This window comes from Argentina silus, assembly GCF_951799395.1.
Source record: "Argentina silus genome assembly, chromosome: 5".
Taxonomy (NCBI): Eukaryota; Metazoa; Chordata; class Actinopteri; order Argentiniformes; family Argentinidae; genus Argentina; species Argentina silus.
Window position 1 is genome coordinate 18,429,175 of NC_139659.1, and position 24,793 is coordinate 18,453,967.

At 41.5% G+C, this 24,793-nt stretch overlaps 6 protein-coding genes across 11 annotated transcripts in view; 1 reads left to right on the plus strand and 5 right to left on the minus strand.

The window, feature by feature from the left end:
* Positions 1 to 129: 129 nt before the first annotated feature.
* carm1l (coactivator-associated arginine methyltransferase 1, like) lies at positions 130 to 11,332 on the minus strand (the record flags this gene model as incomplete). 5 transcript variants are annotated; one of them, XM_083670729.1, is made up of 13 exons in its annotated part: positions 11,163 to 11,332; positions 9,923 to 10,048; positions 9,726 to 9,832; positions 9,009 to 9,113; positions 8,523 to 8,633; positions 7,102 to 7,279; positions 6,748 to 6,838; positions 3,510 to 3,591; positions 3,333 to 3,418; positions 2,895 to 2,984; positions 2,100 to 2,237; positions 1,298 to 1,383; positions 130 to 435 (listed from the first exon to the last, which is right to left on the minus strand). In XM_083670729.1, the coding sequence occupies exons 1-12, from the start codon at positions 11,323 to 11,325 to the stop codon at positions 1,314 to 1,316; spliced, it is 1,347 nt and encodes a 448-aa protein (XP_083526855.1). In that variant the 5' UTR covers positions 11,326 to 11,332. The 5 variants fall into 5 exon arrangements, with proteins under 5 accessions (XP_083526855.1, XP_083526856.1, XP_083526853.1 ...); XM_083670730.1 differs by having other exon boundaries at positions 130 to 1,043; XM_083670727.1 differs by having other exon boundaries at positions 1,298 to 1,387.
* Positions 11,333 to 13,148: 1,816 nt separating this feature from the next.
* On the minus strand, positions 13,149 to 13,933 carry LOC310804307 (heat shock protein beta-11-like). The gene has a single exon (XM_083669475.1). It carries the CDS (start codon positions 13,872 to 13,874, stop codon positions 13,251 to 13,253), a length of 624 nt encoding a protein of 207 aa, XP_083525601.1. The 5' UTR covers positions 13,875 to 13,933; the 3' UTR covers positions 13,149 to 13,250.
* Positions 13,934 to 15,454: 1,521 nt separating this feature from the next.
* LOC310804775 (heat shock protein 30-like) lies at positions 15,455 to 16,211 on the minus strand. The gene has a single exon (XM_083670112.1). The coding sequence runs from the start codon at positions 16,153 to 16,155 to the stop codon at positions 15,520 to 15,522; it is 636 nt and encodes a 211-aa protein (XP_083526238.1). The 5' UTR covers positions 16,156 to 16,211; the 3' UTR covers positions 15,455 to 15,519.
* Positions 16,212 to 17,389: 1,178 nt separating this feature from the next.
* LOC310804387 (heat shock protein 30-like) lies at positions 17,390 to 18,184 on the minus strand. Its single transcript, XM_083669599.1, has one exon. It carries the CDS (start codon positions 18,127 to 18,129, stop codon positions 17,494 to 17,496), a length of 636 nt encoding a protein of 211 aa, XP_083525725.1. The 5' UTR covers positions 18,130 to 18,184; the 3' UTR covers positions 17,390 to 17,493.
* A 1,130-nt stretch (positions 18,185 to 19,314) lies between these two features.
* On the minus strand, positions 19,315 to 20,155 carry LOC310805256 (heat shock protein 30-like). The gene has a single exon (XM_083670852.1). The coding sequence runs from the start codon at positions 20,101 to 20,103 to the stop codon at positions 19,468 to 19,470; it is 636 nt and encodes a 211-aa protein (XP_083526978.1). The 5' UTR covers positions 20,104 to 20,155; the 3' UTR covers positions 19,315 to 19,467.
* Positions 20,156 to 21,506: 1,351 nt separating this feature from the next.
* Positions 21,507 to 24,793, plus strand: part of tnksa (tankyrase, TRF1-interacting ankyrin-related ADP-ribose polymerase a) — a 64,750-nt gene continuing 61,463 nt past the window's right edge. For both annotated transcript variants that reach the window (XM_083669494.1, XM_083669495.1), the window contains exons 1-2: positions 21,507 to 21,951; positions 22,965 to 23,189. In XM_083669494.1, coding sequence (XP_083525620.1) covers positions 21,510 to 21,951; positions 22,965 to 23,189 — 667 coding nt within the window. In that variant the 5' untranslated portion in view covers positions 21,507 to 21,509. The remainder of the gene's footprint in view (positions 21,952 to 22,964; positions 23,190 to 24,793) is intronic.

The window sequence follows — 24,793 nt, forward strand, 5'->3', positions numbered from 1 at the left end:
CAAAAACGTTTTAAAGTTCAGCTTCAATGGGGTGACGTTTGAGTCGGGTCGTCCGAAGCATTCGTCCTCTTTGCATTTACGTAATGGCCTGAATAAAGTGAATTTATAAATCATTCAGTGATCGTGAAAACAAATTTAACCATGTTTATTGATTGTATTGCTTTTGTATTACAGAATTGCAATCACATATTTTTGCATTCAGGTTTACATGCATTGCAGGTTTATTGCATTGATACTGCAGATCCTCTCTTTTCCACTTGGTGTCCTTACGCTCTAGATTAGAGCCTACAAAATAAAACCCATATGAAATATTGTAGGCCTACATTCAAAGTTCTTTAAAAAAAAACATTTTTATAGTTTTTCTATATGACTCATTACAGGTGTAGGGGTGAAGGCTTTTGGAACTTCATTGAAGTGATGATCACTTAGGCATACCTTTAGAGGGAAAATGCATTTTTAACCAAACAAAAAATTAAACGTAGTCCTGCTATCCAAATGGATACATTTTACAAGACAGGGGCAGATCATCAACATCATCATCATCAGTGATATAGTGGAGGGTTTAAACTGCCCACCCTTTTATTTTTGTGAAAGGGGTTTACCCAACTATCTTTAACACTACATCCCTGATCATCATCATCATCATCATCATCAACGTCATCATATTTAAAGTGCATCTCAAGACATTTAAGACTCCCTGTCAAGCTCTTACTATTGGATGGAACAACTATGCCATGTCCACCGTACACCTCCAAAGGGGATATTTCATACAGTGTAGTCTACTGAACACAGAAGTGAGATCTCACTTTCCACATTCCATGTAAAGATTCCTCCTCCTATAGGGCAGTCCAAGGGTACTTTATCTAGTCTATAGTCCCTGAGATCTAGGAGCCAACCATCACTCACTTAGTGACACGCTAACTTCTTGATCCACCAGTTAGCATTGTTGACTACTCTGTCCACATGCCCTGTTGGCCTGGGTACACTCTGTGCTCTTGTCCTGTGGCACTGGAGGCTCCTACCCCTGCAGCCAGGAGGGCATCCTATACATGCAGACAGACAGAGGGGTAGTCCAGGCATACTACATAGAACAGTCAAAAGCAGGTAGAGAAAAAACTGCATCCTTACTAACATATTTTCAAATTCAAGCAAAGTCTGTATTTCTTGAAAGGACATGTCTATATCCAGTGTTGAACTTCAGCTTGATGGTCCTCTTAAGTTGTACAGAGAGAAACGGAGGGAGAGAGAGAGAGAGTAAATTGGAAATTGACATGGTTCAAAACAGCAGCAAGCTCACCTGAAGAAAGGGTTTTTTAGATCCAAGGTGTTCCAAGACTTGAAGCCTGACTGATCGACAACTGCTGTGATGTGAATGTCATAGCTCTGCCTTGCATAGAAAAGAAAATTGTTTTTTTTTAATTAAATGTTCAAAAGACCATGAATGATCAATGATCATAATACCAGACGTGGATCAAATAAATAATGTCAAATAATTAAAGGAACATGAACTGTGCTTGATTTAGTTTGCCTGTAGTCTCGTTCCCAAAATACTTCCGCCTGAATTAGTTTGCTGGTTCACTGGAAGTCCAAAAAGTAAACTGTCTATACATATCTCAAATATTTCCAAGTATTTTACAAATGTACAGTGCCCTCCATAGGTTTTGGAAAGAGGAAGCTAATAACAGTTTGGATTAATCAATGAGGTTAAAGTACAGATTCTCAGCTTTAATTCAATGTCTTCTTTTTTCAGATTGGTTTCACCATTTAGAAATTACAACCCTTTTCATACATAGTCCCCCCAGGGCACCAAAAGTTTCTGGTTAGTTATTGTTCCGTCACATTTCCATTTCTAACTGGTGAACCCAATCTAAAACCCCCATTGAATTAAAGCTGAGAATTTCAACTTTGACCCCACAGTAATTGTTTGATTAAAAATCCAAACTGTTGGGAGTATAGAGCTAAAAGAAGACAAAATGCTTCCTCTTTCCAATACTGGGCACTGCAATTGACCCAGGTCTGACTCTGCATACTTCTGTGGTCGCTGTCACTTCATTACTTCACCACACCCCACCCCAACTCCTCGTCCCTCCCTTTCCTACCTATTGTTGGCTGTGAGCTGGACTGTCCCGGACAGAGTCTGTCCCACCTTGCCGAACAGCGGCGTCTGGAGGAGACAGCGGACCTGGTACCAGTGTGTGATAGGTTCACTCGGAGCAGTGGACAGCCACACCGTCATCCTGCAGAGAGAAATATTGTAGCTCACTGGGTGTTATGATGAACTTCAGCTGGGGTGTAACTCACGTAAGACCTGGTTGAGATAGTGACCGGCTGCATGGGGCCCCTTGCTCCCAGACTTGCTGGAGCCACACAAGATATAGGAGTAGAGACCTCCCGGACGTTTATCTGACTCTATAAATTAAGAGGAAACCCCCACTTCGTTGCTCTCTTGTGGAACTGTGCATTGACCGTGTATCTTCCATTGTGAGCCCAGATCGATCTGAATTAAACTATCCTGATTCAACTTTTATTCGGCGTATCTACTTTGTTACATCACCGGTGACTACATTCTTCAACATCCGAAAATCATCATTACACTGGGGATTCATTCTTGTGGACCGAATATCAACTCACATATAACTCAATGGGTTTTCAAATGGACTCATATGGACCACATAGGACTGAAAACCATTACGCAGGTAGCTACTACCAGATCTGGTACAGAACAAAAATACTTTGCTCTGCTTGATTGAGTTTGCCTGGCGCAATAGAGCCAATTTTATCGTCCCACAATTGCAAACCCTGTCCATCTGGCACTCCAGGCAGTATCAAGCAAATGCTCAAAGTATTTATTTAAATTAAAATAATAACTATTTTAACCCAGTTCTGCCTCTTACTTGGATCCGACAAATGCGACATCAAACCAGAAGGCAATTCCATGGATCAGACCCGACTGGAGCAGTTTGAACACAAATGGAATCTCCATCCTATGAAACACATAGAAATTAATGTATCAATTTATTTGTAACTCTGGTGGGAGGATTAAACCGCTTGAGATGCATCATCTCGTTTTCTAGGGGGTCCTGCATGAAGTTACTGCATTTCTGTTAGCATATGGAAAGAGAACAAAAACAATAGGGGATGAAAAGAAAATACATTAATTGGACACACTGAATGGAATGTACGTATATAATCACCATATCACAAACTAGAGCGGTTGAGCTTTATTCTTTAATTATCGTATCTTTGTGATATTCAAATCTGTCATCATTTTCATAGTTCATAAGAGGTGCAATCACTACTTCAGAAATTGAGATAAATATGAAGACAATAACCTGTGTATGTCCTCTTCTTTAGCCTCCATGAAGTTTATACAGTACTTGACTGATTTTGCCATTAGAATCTGCATGTCAAATGTATCCTATAGAGAAAGTGTTAAGATTTAAAAATGACGCATTATAGATACAGTGTATCAGAAATACTGTACATAACTGAAGTAAATGTGCAATCACCACTATGGGCTGTTTGAAGAACTCTTCCACTGCAGCACTGTGAAGACCGCTCAAGTTCACCCCATAGAAACAGGTCTGGTGCCTGCAGTAAGAGTGTGCCAAAACAAGATGCAGTACAGTACATTATGTTATTGGATCTGACAATATTGAATGGTTATCATGCTATTCATTTCATATGAAAAATAGATATTATCTAAATGAGACAAACCTGTATAAATAAAGGTTAAACATATATAAGGTGGAAGAGTATGCAGAAAAACAGACCAAAGAAAAGCACTTAGTGTTACGGTCTCGTCTTGTTCGTTAGTTTGTTTGTCTGTGTTTCATGATATTCATTTATTGTTTCCTGTTTATTTTGTCATGTGTCTCTCACCTTATCTCTCGTTCCAGACACTTCACTACCTGCCCTTGTGTGTTTCCCGCCTGTGTGATCGTCTACCCTGCGCTGATTGGATTCACCTGTTCCTCATTATCATTCCCTGTGTATTTAGTCTGTGTGTCTCCCTTGTCTCATTGCCAGTTTGTCTTTGTGCCTTGTGCCAAAACGTCCCAGTGATTCCTTGTCTTCCTTGTTTTTGATCTTTGTTAGTTTTTCCGAGTTTGCCTTTTCCCTGTTGGATTATCCGCCTGACCACCTGTGTACCATGCCCTGCCTTGCCTACCTACCCCTTTTTGGATATCTGCCTCTCTACAAATTATCTACCTGTGTGCCGAACCCTTTTTCTGGAATTAATGGATTATTCTTTTGGATTAAGCTTTTGTCCCGAGTTGTGCGATTGAGTCCTCTGCCTTGGTCTACAGTCATTACACTTACTGTAGGTCTGACATGTCCAGGCAACACTGACTAATTCATACTGTGAAAAATGAAACGACCATGACATAAGAATGATCAAAGAGGCTTATCATGCCCTCAAAGTGGTACTGTGAGGGAAATACAGTACAGTACTAGTCACACTAAATCTCACTTGCATTGAGGTTTGAAGGCAACGCCGGCCGCTATACTGTTACTCTATCCAGTACAGCTTTGATGAAAAAGTGAAATATGACTCAAACTCTTGCTTTCAAGGTGTGTCCCGTGTCGGTGTGAAGTCTCTTGTCTCGTATTGCTATGAATGGGTGTTAAGATGTGAAACGAAAGATTGTGGGAGAGATGAGGCTCCGCAATGCTGTCTGTCTGTCTGTCCAAAGTGCTCAGGCTTCAATGAGGCTGCTGTCAGTGGTGGTGGATTGGTGCGGGTGCTAAAGACTACATCTTACAAGTACGTGTGAGAGAGGAGCCAGGTACTGTAGTATAGGGGACAGACCTGCGTCAAAGAAGTCTTTGAAGTAGGAGGATTTGCTTGAGCCTGCCTGGAGTGCTGATTTTGCACTTTTGGAACGATTCCATTGGTTCCATTATCCCAGGTAAGCTCAATTGAGCTAAGCGTAGCTAAACATTTCATATAATTCCAGAAACTATTTGAACCGATGTCTGATAGATGAGACAAGGGAATCACAGGAGTATGACAGCATATCACAGGCATGTATCTCCTTGTATGTACAGTACTGTATGTGTAACCACACAAGGGGAGGCATGTTTGATACCAATCCTGATTCCATTCCATGCAATGAGCCTGTCCTCTGATTTCTACCTCCACCAGCCTGCCCTGAACCACACTCACATAATGAGTAACCTTGCATGAGACTTGAGTTTGTTCTCTGAATTTATACTGAAGCTCAGTGGGCTAACACAGTCTTGTGATACGCACACAACACAGGCTCTAGTTCGAACCCAAATGATCACACATGTACACAGATCAGAGTCCCGGAGCTGCAGGTTGTAAAGGAGACAACGAGTGTGTCCAAACAGTCTCTACTCTATTCCTTGTATCCATTCTGCTTGATTCAATGCGTTTTGAGAAGGAAGCGAGGAGATAGGATGTGAGGAATATACGCAACAATATTGAACCTGTCCCCCACTCCTCCTTTACACAGACACGGACATTCCACAGGATGTCCACAGTCCACATATTCTCCTGTTTCCGACTAACAGTATGTGAGCAAAATAAATTTTCTTCACATTCTGTGTGCTTGCTTGCCAGTTGGGGGACAGTTTATCTGAGCGGAGTGGGATTGTGAGGGTATGTATGAGTCAGGTTTGGGACTGAACTGGAGCGTTTTACACTGACAGGAAACCCGCTTGGTTGGGGTCACGGCCCAGTGCCAGCAGACCCAAGAGCTGTGGGTGGGAGGTCCCTTACCGTCTCCTGGCATGTGTACATCACAGGGCCCCTGTGTGTGTGTTAGCAAAGGTTAGGGTGGAGGACAGGCTATTAACAGGTAACTTGATTCCAGATCTGTATGTTCTGTAGCCAACTCCTGGCAAAGTTGAAAGTTTCTTAATGCCCAGTATTTTTGTAACATAAGCAGTCTTCCACAGAAGAAGGATCATAACTTGCTAGTTCCTGGGACAGCAGACGGTTGGGGAAACACTAGGCTAAAGCATATACATATCTGGAACCAGGCTGGGGAACAGGGGGACGCATTAAAGGAGTGCGGAGGAGCGTGAGTTAGGGCCGTGATGACTGAGAGGCTTTGTGGGGGTGTGAGGCGGGTTCATTCATGGTCTGTTGGCACACTGGCATTCAGCTCTGCTTCCCCTAGGGGTACTGGAGGAGAGGGGGAGGAGGCCATGAGTTCATCCCAAACAGTGGGGAGAAACAACTGTGTTTTTATGACTTCCATATGCCCCACCACTGTCACACGTATGTACAACATACCAGCGAGACAGGGCACGGTGAAACCCCCAATGGGAAGTGTAGGATTTTTAGAATGTAACCCTTATAACACTAGTGAAGATATCCGAATATAACAGAAAAATAGATATCTGAATATGAACTAAAAAAATGAAAATTCCAAAGCACTCGTCAATTGGTATGTGTGTGATGAAATGGTAGGCAGTTGACAAACTGTGTAGCATGACATGACTCAGAGAGGTCACATTTATTTCTATTGGGGCGCTTAGTGGCGTAGCACACTAATGCGCATACCACATAATTGCAAGGTTCCTGGTTCAATTCTGACCGTCGACACGTCTTGCATGCCATCCCTCCTCTCTCTCCCATCCTTCCTGCCAATATCTACTGTCTCTATCCCAACAAAGCAGAAATGCCCTAAAAACATAATAAAAAAATAAAAAAAATATTTCTATAGCCCTTCTTTAAAAACACAAAAAACAACGTAATGTTTAGTGTCTTACCAGAAGCTAGAGCGTGCATGGTGCTCGATGTAAAGCTGCTCATCAGTGAACGGAGCCAGGTGCATGTCACTGTAGGTGGGGAACATCATACCTGACCAGGTTACAGAGAGACATTGTGTTCTTTATATCAGCAAAACATCATTTTCGAGTATATTTCTCTCGGTTCAGTCCACCATTGATATGGTCCCTTAATTACCTCATAGATATCCTAATGACAACATGTCTATATTAACCCTTGACCCTTGTTCAAACCCTGTTGGCAGCATTAACTGGTCAACCACACATAGAACATGGTCTATGTGACTAATAATGTGCAGGTTTTATAGGGTTAACTCTCCCCATGTGTGCACTGACCTTTGGGTTTCAGCCACTTCCTGGAGTGGATGTAGCTCTCCAGCATCTTCTTGTTCAGTAGCATGTAGCCAATCGGCTCAGAGATGATCACATCCACCATCTCGGGACATGAAACCTCCTCCATCTTTCCAGGAAGGATTATGATTCTATCTGAGAGACCATTGCTCTTCGCCATTATCTGAGGGGGGGAGAAAACATGAAACATACTGCTTCAGAAGACTGACTTCCAAATCAACCTAGCCCCTACCTCCTGGCACTAGTGTGGATCTGAAAAATAGGATAGGTATAAACAATATGGGGAATTACTGTATGCAGGGCAGAAGGCAAGATTATCATATATCACACTATAATATACTTTTTGAGAAAACTCTGGTGGCTGTTTTCCCTCTTTGTTCTCCCATCTCAATGTATGATGGGGATTCAGCCAGCTCACATGGGTCTGCCATTACAACAGTAGACCACCTTGTTTATGCAAGATGCAAGATTTGTATTGCCACACAACCGAGGTTGGTGGAATTCGTTTTATGTACTGCATGTAACACACAGAACATATGTGGGACAACAACATAACAACTTTAACAATTATTTGTCAGACTAAAAAGGACTCTGATTGGCTAAAAAGATGAAATGTGGAAGGCAGATGAAGGCACTCATCTGGTTGCCATCTAGAAATGAAACACTGGTATTTAACAAACAGGGGGAGAGATGGAACAGAGTGACCTATGCCTGACTGTTAAGCTAGACGCCATCATCCATCCATGAAAATATGTTTCCCCCCTCACCCTGGTTCCTGGTTCCTTTGCCAAAGGCGGCCTCAAGTCATTTCACACACAGAATGTCACGCTCTGTAGCCAGCCAGGAGGTGGGCTTATTGAGGCTGTTATGGAGGCTCTTCTGGAGGTGTGACTCTATCTATGATAGGATTTCCAGGGTTATGCGGTTTCTTTCATCTTGGCTTCATCAATGTGTGTGTGTGTGTGCGTGCGTGCGTGCGTGTGTGTGTGTGTATGAGTGTGTGTGTGTGCATACCTACAGGTCATTAGGAGTGTGATAACAGATTCATCATCCTAACCCAGGTGATTAGGTGCCAACCTATACAAATGACTTAATTTGCTGGTCAGAGCTGAAATCTTTTTCCTCTTTTCATTGGCGCAAGTGGTTAAAGCTGCTAAAACAGCTTGACATAAATCAGCTTAATATTTATTTCAAAGCAGCATTGAGCATTCAACCATCTGAACAACCCAATGCAGTTCTTCAACTGACAAACATTTTAAATATGAACACTATTTGTTTTGGACTGTAATACCCCTGAGTCAGCTTCATAAACAGATTAATAGCAATAATTTTCTCTCATAGCAATAATGTCCTATGAGAGCAGGGAATAGAAGAGTGAGTTACTATACAAAACAGTACTTCAGTACCTGTGCATATTTGGCTACAGGGCTGGCCTCCACAGCGAACACCCTCTTTGCACCTGCCTGGATGGCAAAGTAAGACAGGATACCTGATCCACTGCCTACATCCAGTACCACCTACGGAACGGGCACAGGAGAGAGCAGGGTTGTAATCTTTATTTGCAACAAACTGCCTGTACATGAAGTAAGTGTACATACTTGTGAAATACAAACCATTTTGTCTACCTCAAGGACATTATGAGAAACCTATAAGCACTTAAGACAAGTCTTATAGGGCTGGTTTCCCAGACACAGACTAAGCCTAATCCGAGACAAAAAATCATCTTCAATGGAGATTTTACATGTGTGATTTAGTCCAGGAGTAGGCTTAATCTGTGTCTGGGAAACTGCCCCATAATACATTATGACTGTAATGTAATGCATTCTACCTTTTGGCTTTATTTTCCCATTCACTCAATTTGAAACTCAAAAGTGTCTCTGCTCTCACAGTACCTTGTCCTTGAAGTCAGCCTCATTTATGAGAATGGCCTTCTGGTATGTAGCAGTTCTTAGATAGTCCTGTAGCATATTCTGTTGTTGGGATAAACAGCCATAGAACTATGGAGGAGAGATGGGGGTTCAGTCACAACCTTAGATAGACAGCATGTCTCCTTTTATAGACTGGTTCATTGGCTAAACTATACTGGAGTGGACTGGAATAGTGTAAACTACCTGGAAACAATGCAGGGCAGATAAAGATACAGTAAACTACCTGAAACTACTGCAGGATGGAGGTGTGTAAACTACCTGGAAACACTGCGGGGCAGATAAGGATAAACTATCCTGAAACTACTGCAGGATGGAGGTGTGTAAACTACCTGGAAACACTGCGAGGCAGATAAGGATAAACTATCCTGAAACTACTGCATGATGGAAGAGCGTAAACTACCTGGTAGTACTGCAGGATGGAAGAGCGTAAAATACCTGGAAGTAATACATTGCTGAGGATTGTAAATTTCCCAGAGATATTGTGGAACAGAGGAGTACAGTGTAAACTACCTGGAAATACTGCAGAGCTGCTGAGTCTAAACTAACTTGACATACTGCAGGGCAAGGAGTGAAAACTATGTACCTGGAGGTACTAAAGAACCAAGGAGACCAAACTAACTGGAGATACTGCAGAGTGAAACAACCGTACATGGAAGTACCACAGGATGGAGAGTTTAGTACCTGGACACACTGCAGGGCAGATGAGTCCTCCGTTCTCAGGTCAAACACACTTTGCTCCTTCCGGAGATCATCCCCTCTTCTCAGCTGTCTATGAAAATCCTGAAACTCTGGTGTAAACAAGCGATTTTATGCATAATAGCCTTACATAAGGTTTAATATAAATAGATATAAAAAACAACTATCATCTGTGTACTCACCAATGGGTGTTCTGAACTGCAGTAGAACACTAAGGCTGCCAACGGTAACAAGAAAAGACTGGGTACCCACCCGGCAACAGTCTGTTTCCTTAGTGACAGTGAATCTGAACACACATACTCCATCAGCTGTACGGGAAAACACACAACTGACATTGACAAACACACATCAAATACATCTTATATACTATTCAAGTTTGACAAACAAGATAAAAATCACCTAATAGGCTGAACTGGGGTCTGAAACAATGTTAAGTCCTTCCATTGAAGGCTGTTGTTTTTAAGTAATCCTCTGTATTATAGTCTGTTACACACAGAATCTGCTCATCATCATATGTGGACCATTCCTTTGCCTATATTGTAAAATGCCTTTTATAAAAGCGTCAATCAGATAATAAACACAAATGTCAGGCTTTTAACCGTTGGCCAGTTCTGGCAGTGTTGTGTGGCGTGAGGCCCCTGCTGTGCAGCGGCACTATCTGATCCTGTGTACCACCAGGCCGAAAGCACTGCTAGGGTCAGTGTACCGGATAGAAATAACAGTGTGGACACATACTGCACTGCACGCAGGCACACACATGCATGCAGGCACACACATGCATGCATGCACGCATGCACACATGCATGCACGTATGCATGCACACCGACAGACATATGCACATAAACACACACACACACACACACACACACACACACACACACACACACACACACAGTCACGCACATATACCTGTAAACACAACAGAGTAGTAAATCTTCCAGAGCTGTCAGCATGTCAAGAGACCACACAGAGAAGAGGAGAATTATGTGATGCAGGAAATAGGAAAATGTGTTAAAAACACACACGCACACGCGCATGCACACACACAGACACACACAGACACACACACACACACACACACACACACACACACACACACACACACACACACACACACACACAGGCTTACTCTGTGACACCATAGTAAAGAATAAAGGGCTCCGCTTATGTATACACTATGACTTACAAAGTAATCTGATCAGGCCAACCTACAGGTGCCCCTCATTACATTTACACTGAATTCTCTCGAGAATCAAAACCAATGCTAACATTGTTAATCTTACGCAGAAATTAAAACAACATCATGACTGAAATGCCTCTTTATTGTTCATTCATAGCATTAACTGACAAACTAAATGTATAGGTTGCAATTTGTCATATTTGGAGTAGGTTGTTTACGTGTCTTGTTGTTCGGGCACTTACCATCCTGGACGGTGAGCTGTGTCTCCTCCAGCCCTGAGCTCATGTGTAGAGACAGACCTTGGTGTTGTCCTTGTTTAGACAACTGGATCTCACCTTTCACCTGGTCCTCATTCAGACAGAACACACTAACAGAGAAACGGCTCACGACTGCACTCCTCTCCATGATCCCATTGGTAGTGGCTCTGTTGAGTTTGATTCTGTGAGTTTGGTACTGTACATAGACACCAGGGGAGGGAGGGGAAAGAGAGTTGCTGGGAGGCAAGGGGCGGGGATAGACTTTGTCTTAGAATGTGATTGGAACTAAAGAAAAGTTGTCATCCCTGTATGTAAAAAATAGTAATTCTTTCGGTTGCAGATTTGGAGTAGTATTACAATAAAGCAGCAATTTGGAGCATAAATCTTACAGTGATAATATCTATTGTAGGTGAGTGACTATAACTATAAAGTAGATCAACTTGATTAAAAGTAAAAGTGAAAGAAAGATTTGAAGAATGATTTGCTACTTTTGGTGATAATCAACCCTATGACAACCAGTGCCTGGTGATAACATTCGAATGTCAATAATGCTTGGCTAAATTGACACCAAATGCAATTCCTTTCACCAAATGTCTCACCAATCAATGACATCAATATCACTAAGTCTTCCAGCATATTCTATTGCAATTGTTTGCCATAGAAATGCCATAGATACAGTATATGCTACTTATCACACAAAAAGAGATTTCAATGTAATTTCAAAGATTTTTCAAGAAGATTGTCTTGCTTTAGGGACATAATATGAGTGAACATCCACACTATTGCTGAGACATTTGGAATGCATCCACCTTCTTCCTCAGCTACTTATTTAGACGATGACTGGAGTGATATCATCACTTCCCTGCAGGGTGACACCCAGTGGACAACTGTGGTAATGACAGGAAAGTTCCTAAAGTCTCAACTCCTAGAGGCAGAATATAAAAGCTGTAAAAGTAACTGTACCTGTATCGATGAGTACACCAGGTCGTCCATTCTACAAAAAGCCACGTTTATTGTATGCGCCCTCCTATATACCATTGCGTGCCTCTGCCACCTAGTCTACCTGCCAAGGTAGAGGTAAAACATTTAACCTATAGTAAAGTATTGTTGTGATTTGGGGTTTTCAGCTGATATAGCTATTAGCCTGCTGTAGCTCTCCAAGCTAATATAACTCACAGAATGTGAATGCAATGCTGTGAAGGACATGGGTTAAAGGCATAGACATAGAATGAGTAGAATGGACATGCACATTCAAATCAACATTCCATGGCGGCTGTAGTGGCAATAGAAATAGAATAAGTAGAACTGACATAGTCCTTCAGACCATGGCAATTTGGTTAGTACACCAAAAGGCTGACATGGAATTGTAATACATTATTGGCATGGTACTCATTACTGCTGCATGTGTAGAACACAGAAAGAAGCTACAAGCTGTACTGTTTTTTCACAAATTGCAGTGCATTCCAATTGTTATCTATATCTTATTTAGGAAATACAACAGTTCTAAACAGTATAGTGTACATTCCACTTCTGCCATTGATCCCTATTATAGCTAGTTTAGAACGAGACCTAAGTAAGATAGCTGACCTGTGGTGTCACCAATTTTTATGTCATAGCCCCTCTAATGTTCTTTATGGTTAAAACTATCATTTTAATCTCATGGATGGTCATTCATTGCAACCATAGCTCCGTTTATTAATTTGAGAGTTTTTACATTTCTCAAGCCCCATCCCTCAGCTGTTTACCAAAAACAGTGGGGGGGATCCTGCTTTGTTGTTGTTTGAATTACAGATTTAACCTTTAATCAGCAAAATATACTCTTATCTAAACACATTCTCAAACCCTGGTTTTCTGTAACACAACATAATAATCGAAAAAGGCATACATAAAAAAACAAACGTTTATTGTTAAAGATAATGTGCAAAACGCTTACATTTAATTTCATATTTCATCAGGAGGTCATACTGTACATGAAAAAGAGCAATTAACAGAATACATACAGATTTTTGAGTGAATTTGATTTGTGGATGTTGCATCATGGATAAAATAAGATATGAACTTGAGTAATTTTGTTCAGTCTGTCTTGGGCTCAGTCATCAAAGCAGTATTGCTCCCAGCCTCACCACTCTGAGGTGGTGGTGAGGTGATGGCTGGCATGAAAGTGATGGGCACCACTCTCTCGTTGCCCTCAGCCACAGCGTCCTTAGGTGCCTCGATCTGAAGCTGTCCATGAGCCAGGGAGCAGGTGACTGTCTCAGGATTCACCCCTTCAGGCAGATCAAACTCCTGTCTGAACTCCTCGCATCTGTAAGAGTAGGAGCCTTTCCCATCGTCCTTCTTCTTCTCTGTCTTCCCACTGACTCTCAGCTTCCTGCCCACCTGCTTGACTGACAGCTCCTCTGGGGAGAAGTCTTTAGTGTCCAGTGTCAGGGCAAAGCGGTTGTTCTCTTTCCCCACCTGGAAAGCGATGGGCTTGAAGACCGACAACGACGTGCCCTGATCGATCTCGTTGAAGATCTTTTGGTGGAGCCGTTCCATGAATTCCATGTTTTGCCTCATCTCCTGCATTTGTTTCATCATCTCTTGCTCCATATGGAAGAAGAGAGGCCTAGTCTCAGGCCAGAGACTGCGCACAGGCCAGTGGAAGTCCATGAAGGGGCTGGCGGAAGCCTGTTGGAACATACTGGGCATTAGCATCTTCAAAATGAACCTTCAAAACAAACACTGCGGTTTCTACTGGTCTCTTGTCTCTGTCTCTATCTCGTTTAACTTCTGGCTGAGCAGAGACGGCTCACAGGTTTTATAGTCTCACATGGAAAGTTCCAGTGGCATTCCTCTGACGGCTACATCTGAGTGTTATGACTACGCTACTTCGCTCATACTCCAAAACAGTCCGCGGGGTATTAGCCTGCAGCCTGACTGCCAAATGCCAGTGTGGATATCTTTGTTCTATTTACAGTGACCACAGTAGCAGGTCACCCACATCACGGCCTATACAGAGGAGCACACACTGAGAAAGGAATCTGCGACAGCTGACATCATGCAGTCATATTCTGTCTAAGATGAACCTTTTTCTTTCTTATGACAGCAAAACCAAGATATTACGTATGTTACTGAGTGTAGGAAAATTACCTGTACAGTACTCACTATTCTGCATAAAGTTCCGGTTTTAAAAGTAAAATGAATATACATAATTTACTAAGTGGTCCACTTCACAAATCTACTTCCTGCATTTTGCTAAAATGTAAATGTTTATATTTAGCTTGTGTCAGTATTACAACTTCCATCGATCCTCTTCCTGGATATGACACTGGTGTCAGCATTCCAACTTCCCTTCAACCCCCTTCTTGGATACGACACTGAAACTGACACCACTGACAACATTGTTTCCTTCTCTATATATAAGTTCATGGGGTGTTGTGAGGCCATCAAATAACCAAAAGCTTGCTCACACATACTGTACCATGATGAGTCAAAACTAAGTCATATTTGACAAATAAGAACCTGTTGTTGGTATTATTTTCAGAACATTTGGCCTCAATAGCAGAACATCCACAAATCAGAATTAATTCTGAAAATGTCTCTTTTTTTTATGAATAAGAGTATATTTTCTGTGATAAAATTGTCTACCTTAAAATGTTGCCTGGGTTTGATAAACTATTCTTGAATAACAATAGGAGTTCCAGCGTCTTCAGGAACTTTCCAGTCATTGCCACAGTTGTCCACTGGGTGTCACCCTGAATAGAAGGGGTGACATCACTCCAGTCATCTCCTAAATCAGGTAGCTCAGGATGCATTCCACATTCCTCAGAAATATACTCATGTTGAGACTGTACTTAAAGATGCTTCTTATAAATGTCACTTATTATAGTTATGGAGGACGGTGTCATCTTACTTTAATCGTAAAGACTAATAACATGATTTCTGTCAGTTTTGCCTGTAATCAAGTTAAATCGTAGGCCCTTGTTTTCTTGAATCAGAAATCCTTTGGTTCATTTCATTTCCTTCTAAGAATATTTCAACTGGGTTTCTTTATTTCCTGTCTCTCCTATGGGAGCTTTTTTAATTACCATAACATGTAGCCTACTTAAATAAATGAAGACGATCTTTACAGGTAATGATTGAAGAAATTGTATGAAATTGTATATAAGAGTTGAGGTTATCAATGAGATAACAATTTCCCCAATGTGGTATTAAAGTAGATATTTTATTGATTACTCAAAAAATACATGTCAGAGTGAATTATTTCAGAAATCATTTTTAATAAAAACACATCATTACATTAGAAATATTTGTCTCAAAAATACATCTGGTCCAGCACAATTAACAAAGACGCTTTTGTTCAGTTCTCATGTTCAGTAGTTTTGTGTTGGTTTTGTGTATCTGTGGTGCTGCCCTCTGTCTGTGAGCTGAGGGACTGCTGTGTCTTCACATCCTGGCTACAGTTGATGGGCACCACTCTCTCAGCCGCCTCAGCAGATGGATTTTTTGGTGCCTCGATGTGGAGCTTCCCGCCATGAGCCAGGGAGCAGGTGACTGTCTCAGGATTCACCCCTTCAGGCAGATCAAACTCCTGTCTGAACTCCTGGCATCTGTAAGAGTATGAGCCTTTCCCATCGTCCTGCTTCTTCTCTGTCTTCCCACTGACTCTCAGCTTCCTGCCCACCTGCTTGACTGACAGCTCCTCTGGGGAAAAGTCTTTAGTGTCCAGTGTCAGGGCAAAGTGCTCTCCCCCTTTCTCCAGCTTGGAAAAGACGGGTTGTATGGCCACAGAGGCTGGGACATGATCCATCTCCTCCAAGATTGTGTGTTGAAGTTTCTCCATCAGCTCCAGGCTGCTCTGTATCTCCAGTATGTTTCTGTGCAGGTGTTTTCTCTGGCAGAGAAGAGGTTGGACCTCTGGCCAGAGACTGCGCACAGGCCAGTAGAAGTCCATGAGTGGATTGAGGGAAGAGTGGAATCCACGGGAGCACAGCATCTTCGGTGAGTATTGAGTCCTCTTGCTCTGAGATGACACAGTGTGTGCAGTGTCAGTTGTGTTGGTTTCTGTCTCAGCATTGGGGACTTTCACAGCTTTTATATTCTGCCTCTAGGAGTTCTAGAATCTTCAGGAACGTTCCAGTCATTGCCACAGTTGTCCACTGGGTGTCACCCTGCAGGGAAGTGGTGACATCACTCCAGTCATCTTCTAAATCAGGTAGCTCAGGAACCAGTTGGATGCATTGCACATTCCTCAGAAATGTACTCATGTTGACGCTGTATTTAAAGATGCTTACTCTATAATGACTTAACTGATTAAAATATTGCAAAATAAGAGCATCAGTTTTACATGTCTTTTGATTCATTTTGACGTTTTTTTATGTCTCATCTTTGGTCTCTCATGCTAGCTTTATGATTATTAAAGCTAGCTGAAGTTAAAATTCAGTCGCAAGCCAAGTAAGTGACTGTTTAATACATGCAAATATTAATGCAAGATAGGAGCGAATGTGATTTGTAGATGTGTCCAATAATCAAGAGAGGAATATATTGAAGTTGTGCTCAGATTAACAGATATTGTTTAATAATTCACACAATATTCAGAAATTTACCAAGCATTATAGCTATAAAATCAGAACAATTCTCACAAACAAATTGATTATAAATGTCACTTATTGTACTTATGGAGGACGGTGTCATCTTACTTTAATCGTAAAGACTAATAACATGATTTCTGTCAGTTTTGCCTGTAATCAAGTTAAATCGTAGGCCCTTGTTTTCTTGAATCAGAAATCCTTTGGTTCATTTAATTTCCTTCTAAGAATATTTCAACTGGGTTTCTTTATTTCCTGTCTCTCCTATGGGAGCTTTTTAAATTACCATAACATGTAGCCTACTTAAATAAATGAAGACGATCTTTACATGTTATGCTTGAAGAAATTGTATGATCTAATATAAGATGTATTGAAAGCAAAGCACATGTTGAAGAGCTGTCTTAAAATGATCTCTAATAAACACATTAGAACAAGAAAATAACTAAATCTTATTATGACTGATTTTATTTTTGAAGACATTAAGAATGAGTAGGGAGGGAGGCATCAGGCAATTTGTTTTTGATGGAAAATCATAGATATTATTCAAATGTGTAAAAGTTGAGGTTATCAATGAGATAACAATTTCCCCAATATGGTATTAAAGTAGGTGTTTTATTGATTACTCAAAAAATACATGTCAGAGTGAATTATTTCAGAAATGATTTAAACAAAAACACATCATTACATTAGAAATATTTGTCTCAAAAATACATGTGGTCCAGCACAATTAACAAAGACGCTTTTGTTCAGTTCTCATGTTCAGTAGTGTTTTGTTGGTTTTGTGTATCTGTGGTGCTGCCCTCTGTCTGTGAGCTGAGGGACTGCTGTGGCTTCACATCCTGGCTACAGTTGATGGGCACCACTCTCTCAGCCGACTCAGCAGATGGATTTTTTGGTGCCTCGATGTGGAGCTTCCCGCCATGAGCCAGGGAGCAGGTGACTGTCTCAGGATTCACCCCTTCAGGCAGATCAAACTCCTGTCTGAACTCCTGGCATCTGTAAGAGTAGGAGCCTTTCCCATCATCCTGCTTCTTCTCTGTCTTCCCACTGACTCTCAGCTTCCTGCCCACCTGCTTGACTGACAGCTCCTCTGGGGAGAAGTCTTTAGTGTCCAGTGTCAGGGCAAAGTGCTCTCCCTCTTTCTCCAGCTTGTAGGACACGGGTTGTATGGCCACAGAGGCTGGGACATGATCCATCTCCTCCAAGATTGTGTGTTGAAGTTTCTCCATCAGCTCCAGGCTGCTCTGTATCTCCAGCATGTTTCTGTGCAGGTGTTTTCTCTGGCAGACAAGAGGTTGGACCTCTGGCCAGAGACTGTGCACAGGCCAGTAGAAGTCCATGAGTGGATTGAGGGAAGAGTGGAGTCCACGAGAGCACAGCATCTTCGGTGAGTATTGGGTCCTCTTGCTCTGAGATAACACAGTGTGTGCAGTGTCAGTTGTGTTGGTTTCTGTCTCAACATTGGGGACTTTCACAGCTTTTATATTCTGCCTCTAGGAGTTCCAGAATCTTCAGGAACTTTCCAGTCATTGCCACAGTTGTCCACTGGGTGTCACCCTGCAGGGAAGTGGTGACATCACTCCTGTCATCTTCTAAATCAGGTAGCTCAGGAACCAGTTGGATGCATTGCACATTCCTCAGAAATGTACTCATGTTGACGCTGTATTTAAAGATGCTTACTCTATAATGACTTAACTGATTAAAATATTGCATGATAAGAGCATCAGTTTTACATGTCTTTTGATTCATTTTGACGTTTTTTTATGTCTCATCTTTGGTCTCTCATGCTAGCTTTATGATTATTAAAGCTAGCTGAAGTTAAAATTCAGTCGCAAGCCAAGTAAGTGACTGTTTAATACATGCAAATATTAATGCAAGATAGGAGCGAATGTGATTTGTAGATGTGTCCAATAATCAAGAGAGGAATATATTGAAGTTGTGCTCAGATTAACAGATATTGTTTAATAATTCACACAATATTCAGAAATTTACCAAGCATTATAGCTATAAAATCAGAAACATTCTCACAAACAAATTGATTATAAATGTCACTTATTGTATTTATGGAGGACGGTGTCATCTTACTTTAATCGTAAAGACTAATAACATGATTTCTGTCAGTTTTGCCTGTAATCAAGTTAAATCGTAGGCCCTTGTTTTCTTGAATCAGAAATCCTTTGGTTCATTTCATTTCCTTCTAAGAATATTTCAACTGGGTTTCTTTATTTCCTGTCTCTCCTATGGGAGCTTTTTAAATTACCATAACATGTAGCCTACTTAAATAAATGAAGACGATCTTTACATGTTATGCTTGAAGAAATTGTATGATCTAATATAAGATGTATTGAAAGCAAAGCACATGTTGAAGAGCTGTCTTAAAATGATCTCTAATAAACACATTAGAACAAGAAAATAACTAAATCTTATTATGACTGATTTTATTTTTGAAGACATTAAGAATGAGTAGGGAGGGAGGCATCAGGCAATTTGTTTTTGATGGAAAATCATAGATATTATTCAAATGTGTAAAAGTTGAGGTTATCAATGAGATAACAATTTCCCCAATATGGTATTAAAGTAGATGTTTTATTGATTACTCAAAAAATACATGTCAGAGTGAATTATTTCAGAAATGATTTAAACAAAAACACATCATTACATTAGAAATATTTGTCTCAAAAATACATCTGGTGCAGCACAATTAACAAAGACGCTTTTGTTCACTTCTCATGTTCAGTAGTGTTTTGTTGGTTTTGTGTATCTGTGGTGCTGCCTTCTGTCTGTGAGCTGAGGGACTGCTGTGTCTTCACATCCTGGCTACAGTTGATGGGCACCACTCTCTCAGCCGCCTCAGCAGATGGATTTGTTGGTGCCTCAATGTGGAGCTTCCCGCCATGAGCCAGGGAGCAGGTGACTGTCTCAGGATTCACCCCTTCAGGCAGATCAAACTCCTGTCTGAACTCCTGGCATCTGTAAGAGTATGAGCCTTTCCCATCGTCCTGCTTCTTCTCTGTCTTCCCACTGACTCTCAGCTTCCTGCCCACCTGCTTGACTGACAGCTCCTCTGGGGAAAAGTCTTTAGTGTCCAGTGTCAGGGCAAAGTGCTCTCCCTCTTTCTCCAGCTTGGAAGAGACGGGTTGTATGGCCACAGAGGCTGGGACATGATCCATCTCCTCCAAGATTGTGTGTTGAAGTTTCTTCATCAGCTCCAGGCTGCTCTGTATCTCCAGCATGTTTCTGTGCAGGTGTTTTCTCTGGCAGAGAAGAGGTTGGACCTCTGGCCAGAGACTGCGCATAGGCCAGTAGAAGTCCATGAGTGGATTGAGGGAAGAGTGGAGTCCACGAGAACACAGCATCTTCGGTGAGTATTGAGTCCTCTTGCTCTGAGATAACACAGTGTGTGCAGTGTCAGTTGTGTTGGTTTCTGTCTCAGCATTGGGGACTTTCACAGCTTTTATATTCTGCCTCTAGGAGTTCCAGAATCTTCAGGAACGTTCCAGTCATTGCCACAGTTGTCCACTGGGTGTCACCCTGCAGGGAAGTGGCGACATCACTCCAGTCATCTCCTAAATCAGGTAGCTCAGGACCCAGCTGGATGTATTCCTCATTCCTCAGCAATAGTCATGTTCAAAGTGTTCTTGTTTAATTTAGGCAGACTCTGTAATGATTTAACTAATTAATGTGTCTACAAGATAAGAGCACCAGCTCTGGAGACTTTGATTATTGACCTTTGTTTACAGACCACACTCATCTTAGGTAATATTAGTGTCTTGAACATAGACTTATCATTCTGGGGTCTTATACCAGTTTATGATCACTACAGATGGACAAAAGTGAGAATAGTGTCACAAGCCACTTTGTGTCATCTTACAAGAAAGTTACATAATCATATGATATATATGGATGTTCAAAAATAAGTATGGATGTTCAGGAAAAGAAAATAAGATGTACGACTCTGTATATATTTTATATATCTCCTATCTCTGATCATGTTGTGTGCATTATATTTTCTGAAGTGTGTCAGTGCCTCCTATCTCACGTCAAGAATACCACAAATATTTTTATTGCTCACACAAACTTTGGTTCATATTGAAAATGTCATCTTTGATGAGTAATGCCAAAAGTTGCAAGAAAACAATTTCTCTGGAATAGATAGGCCTCTTGCCTGAGATATGCTTAATCATATCAACATCATTGTCAATAATCATATCTGGCTTTCAGATGTCGCAGACTCATAAGACAGGCTCTGAGAACAGACAAGCATCTGGCAGACTAGGCTTAGATGAAATGAAAATATGATCTGAAAAGACAATATGAAAATATACAGTCAGACATGGCATGAAGAATCATATTCAGTGTTCAAACTGAACCACAGTCTGTATGTTTGTTGAAATGCAGTTATCTGTCCATTGTCTGTGCAAAACAAAGTTGTTACAAACAACATAACTTATTTAACAATTTTGATGATCTGTCTCGCTCACAGCAATATCTGAGTATGAAAAAACAAAATGCAATGCCCAATACAATCACTGTTTTTAATGAGAAACAATAGGCTACAGGGTGCATCCATAATAAAGAGATTTTCACTTTTTTGGTGGAATAATGAAGATATTTGATGAGGTGTATTGCATTTAGCCACAGTGACTTCCTTCTGACAGCCAGACAAACAACAGACAGCCACTGACAAACCGGAAGCTCGAGATCTCCACTTCCAGGAAGTTTATCCAAGATATTTCTTGTTGCCAGTGGGATTGTTATGAAAATGGCGGCGTCTCGTCGCTCTTCTCATCAGCAACAGCAGAGCCTATCCTCGCCGCCACGCAGCACATCTCTTTCCCTTACTCCTCCTGGATCTCCCCCAGTACCCGGTTGTGGAGCTATTTCAGCACCAGCGGGTGCTGAAATAGACAGCCCCGGGGATCCGGAGTTAACTCCGGCCTCTCCCGATATCTCCGCCCCGGCCCTGAGCAGTAGCAGCAGTCCTAGCTCCGCTACCACCGGGGGTTGCAGCAGCGCTGGCTCGAGTCCTGACTCAGGTAGCACAAGCCCGGGGGGCGGCTGCGGGACAAGCGGGGCTTTCAGAGAGCTTTTTGAAGCTTGTCGCAATGGGGATGTATCGCGGGTGAAAAGGCTGGTGGATACGGTTAATGTGAATGCCAAGGACATGGCTGGGCGTAAATCCACCCCGCTGCACTTCGCTGCAGGTGAGTCTATCTTGTTTATTATTATTAGCCACACTTTTACACTGCGATACATAAGCTAACGTTATGTTAGCAACAATAGTTGGCTAGCTAGCTAAATTGTTGTTTATTTGTAAGCTTTCTCGATAGTTAACATTTGCTACTTTTTGCTAGATCTAGCTAGCTAGGCAGGCTAGCCAAAGGGCCGAGAGTCTGCTACATTTTGGGGGATGGGGCACTATTTATTGGCCAGCAAGTCGCAGTCAAAACAACAAGAGATCGGGATTCATTTCTGGAAAGAAAACGTTTCATGGAACGCTTCATGTTTACAACATATCTTAGGTCTACTACATAGTAGAGCTGCCTTCCATGTAGCTATGTTCAGAAACCTCCCAGAAAATAAAATAATGATTGAACGCGCAACTTTTGAGCAAAAACATGTTTGATAGCTACCATTCCATGGACCTGGAATGCCCTAATGCATTCCAGCAATTAGACTGACCGAATTGAAGCAACCGCAGTTTGCCTGGCATGTCAGCAAGACCATTAACAACAACACATATTGGCTTTCTATTTTCATTCGTTCATAGATTCGTTGTGCTTGACAACGTAGTGAATTATCATTATAAAGTACCACAACTGGCAACTTTCGAAAAAGTTTACGTTTTTCTTGTGTGTGTTTTTTATTTTTTTTTAAAACCACAACCTTTGCTTAGTGCCTACACAGAACACCACCATTATGACCATCACACATAACCATCACACATATCTCATAATTGTGTTGAGTGTCCCTGTCTAGGTGAGGTGATATTGAATCACATTCCTGTGATGGGCCTGGGTAAACTAGCCATGTAAAAGTGTCACCCTCAGACCTAAAGGATATCCTCTTGGGCTAATGGTCTCTTGGACGCTTGGGTCTTCCATGTAGGAACCCCATCTGTCACACCTACTTAGGAATCACCCATCATTGTCTATTGTGAATAAATAAATACACCTGACCTTGCTTATCTTTTTTCAACTTTTTCTTTGCTTTGTAGGATTTGGGAGGAAGGATGTTGTGGAACACCTCCTTCAGAACGGGGCTAATGTTCATGCCCGTGATGATGGTGGTTTGATCCCTCTGCATAACGCCTGCTCTTTTGGCCATGCAGAAGTGGTCAGTCTTCTCCTCTGTCAAGGTGCTGACCCAAACGCCCGCGACAACTGGAACTACACACCCCTACACGAGGCTGCCATCAAGGGCAAAATAGATGTTTGCATTGGTAAGAATAACAATTAAATAAGACCTAATTATCAGTTTTGCAATGGTATCTTGTTATGCTGTTTTATTCACCAACTTATTCAGACAAAAGCTGCTAAGAACCAGTTTTTCTTGTTTTTTTTGTTTTTGTTTTGGAGTCTAAAATGGAACAAGCATTTCATTTAGATCAATGAAAATTACACAACCTTTTCCACACTTTTAAAGTGAAAGTTTTTTCATCTAGACATTTTGGAAAGCTAATGAAAAATGTAGATAGGTTGTGTGAATGGACAATATGTATCTGTTGATTGGCTCAAATGCTGTAGAAATTTAGAGGGAGGAGATAAGAAAGCTATGCTCTCCAGTTCCTCTGAAACTAGTCTGACCTTAGTCTTCACTCGAATGACAGATGGCAAACAGCATTCAAGACATGTCATGGCTGGACCCAACCTCTTGAAAGTTGGTTACGTTGTAATTCAACAAGGTGCCTTTACTTAGAAATGACGGATATCAACATAATATGGGCATCCCATTTGCACTCCATCTTTGCCATCATAACTGACATAGCAATAAGCTAGATTGTCCTTCTGTGAGTGACACTGGGCTCTTATTTCTCTGGGCGGGTGACGGACAGCTCTCACTAACTAGACCTAGTTCACTGGTGCTACACTACCTCTGTGCTCCTATTACCATGAGAAGTTTAAGACTTTGTTGACAGGATATTGCCATTCAGGTTTGTTTGTCTTGTCACCAAAATTGCTCTCCCCCAGTGATCTCATCAAAGAATCTGTACATCTCCATGACGACACAAGTATTTTTTTGACCAGCAACAACCCATAATAGTCCTATAATGGTTTAATCTGGCCATCTCCCTACCCCCAGGGAGGGAAAGTAGACACCAGTAAGAGGAACACCAGGCCAGATCAATTTCACAGAAGAGAAATTGGAGCCATAGAGGCCCCTTTCTGCTGCTTACCATGTAAGGGCAAAAAAAACGTTTTTTGTTGTTGAGCCCAATAGATACTACGATTTTTGGGTCCAACACTGATTTAGGGGGCGGCGGGGGGCAAACATTTACACATAACTGATATGTATTTGCAGATATTTTGTTTTTCAGTGGTACAATGAAAAACATACCCTTTTAGACAAGTTACTTCAAATTGGGCCTCAAAGGAGAAACTGCTCTGAATGGTGATTTCTAGGCCTATGTTCTATGAATTAAATTAAAGGGTGGTACATCAAAGCAAATGTGAAGCATTTGCCAAACAACCTTCTTTTCTCTATGGGAATTACATTTTCAACATTTGTTTGTTTATAATTGTTTGTTTGTAATTTTCTTCGTTGTGGTATTTGATTGGCTATCGAGACCATGCCTCTGCTGTAAATAAATATTTGGCTTAGTACTAGAAATAGCACATTATTCTCTATGGTAGGTGATGAGTTGCATGCTGTGGATGCATGATTTTCAGATTACGGTGCTTCTAGCAACATTGCCAAAAATGAGTCTCAAACGGCCCATATTGAGGGAGCCTGCCAGGTAATGGTTGCTGTATCCTGGTGTGTGGCTCTGGAAAGTCTCCTTCTCAACAGCACATGCAACACTGTTCGTCTCTCTCTCATATGGTT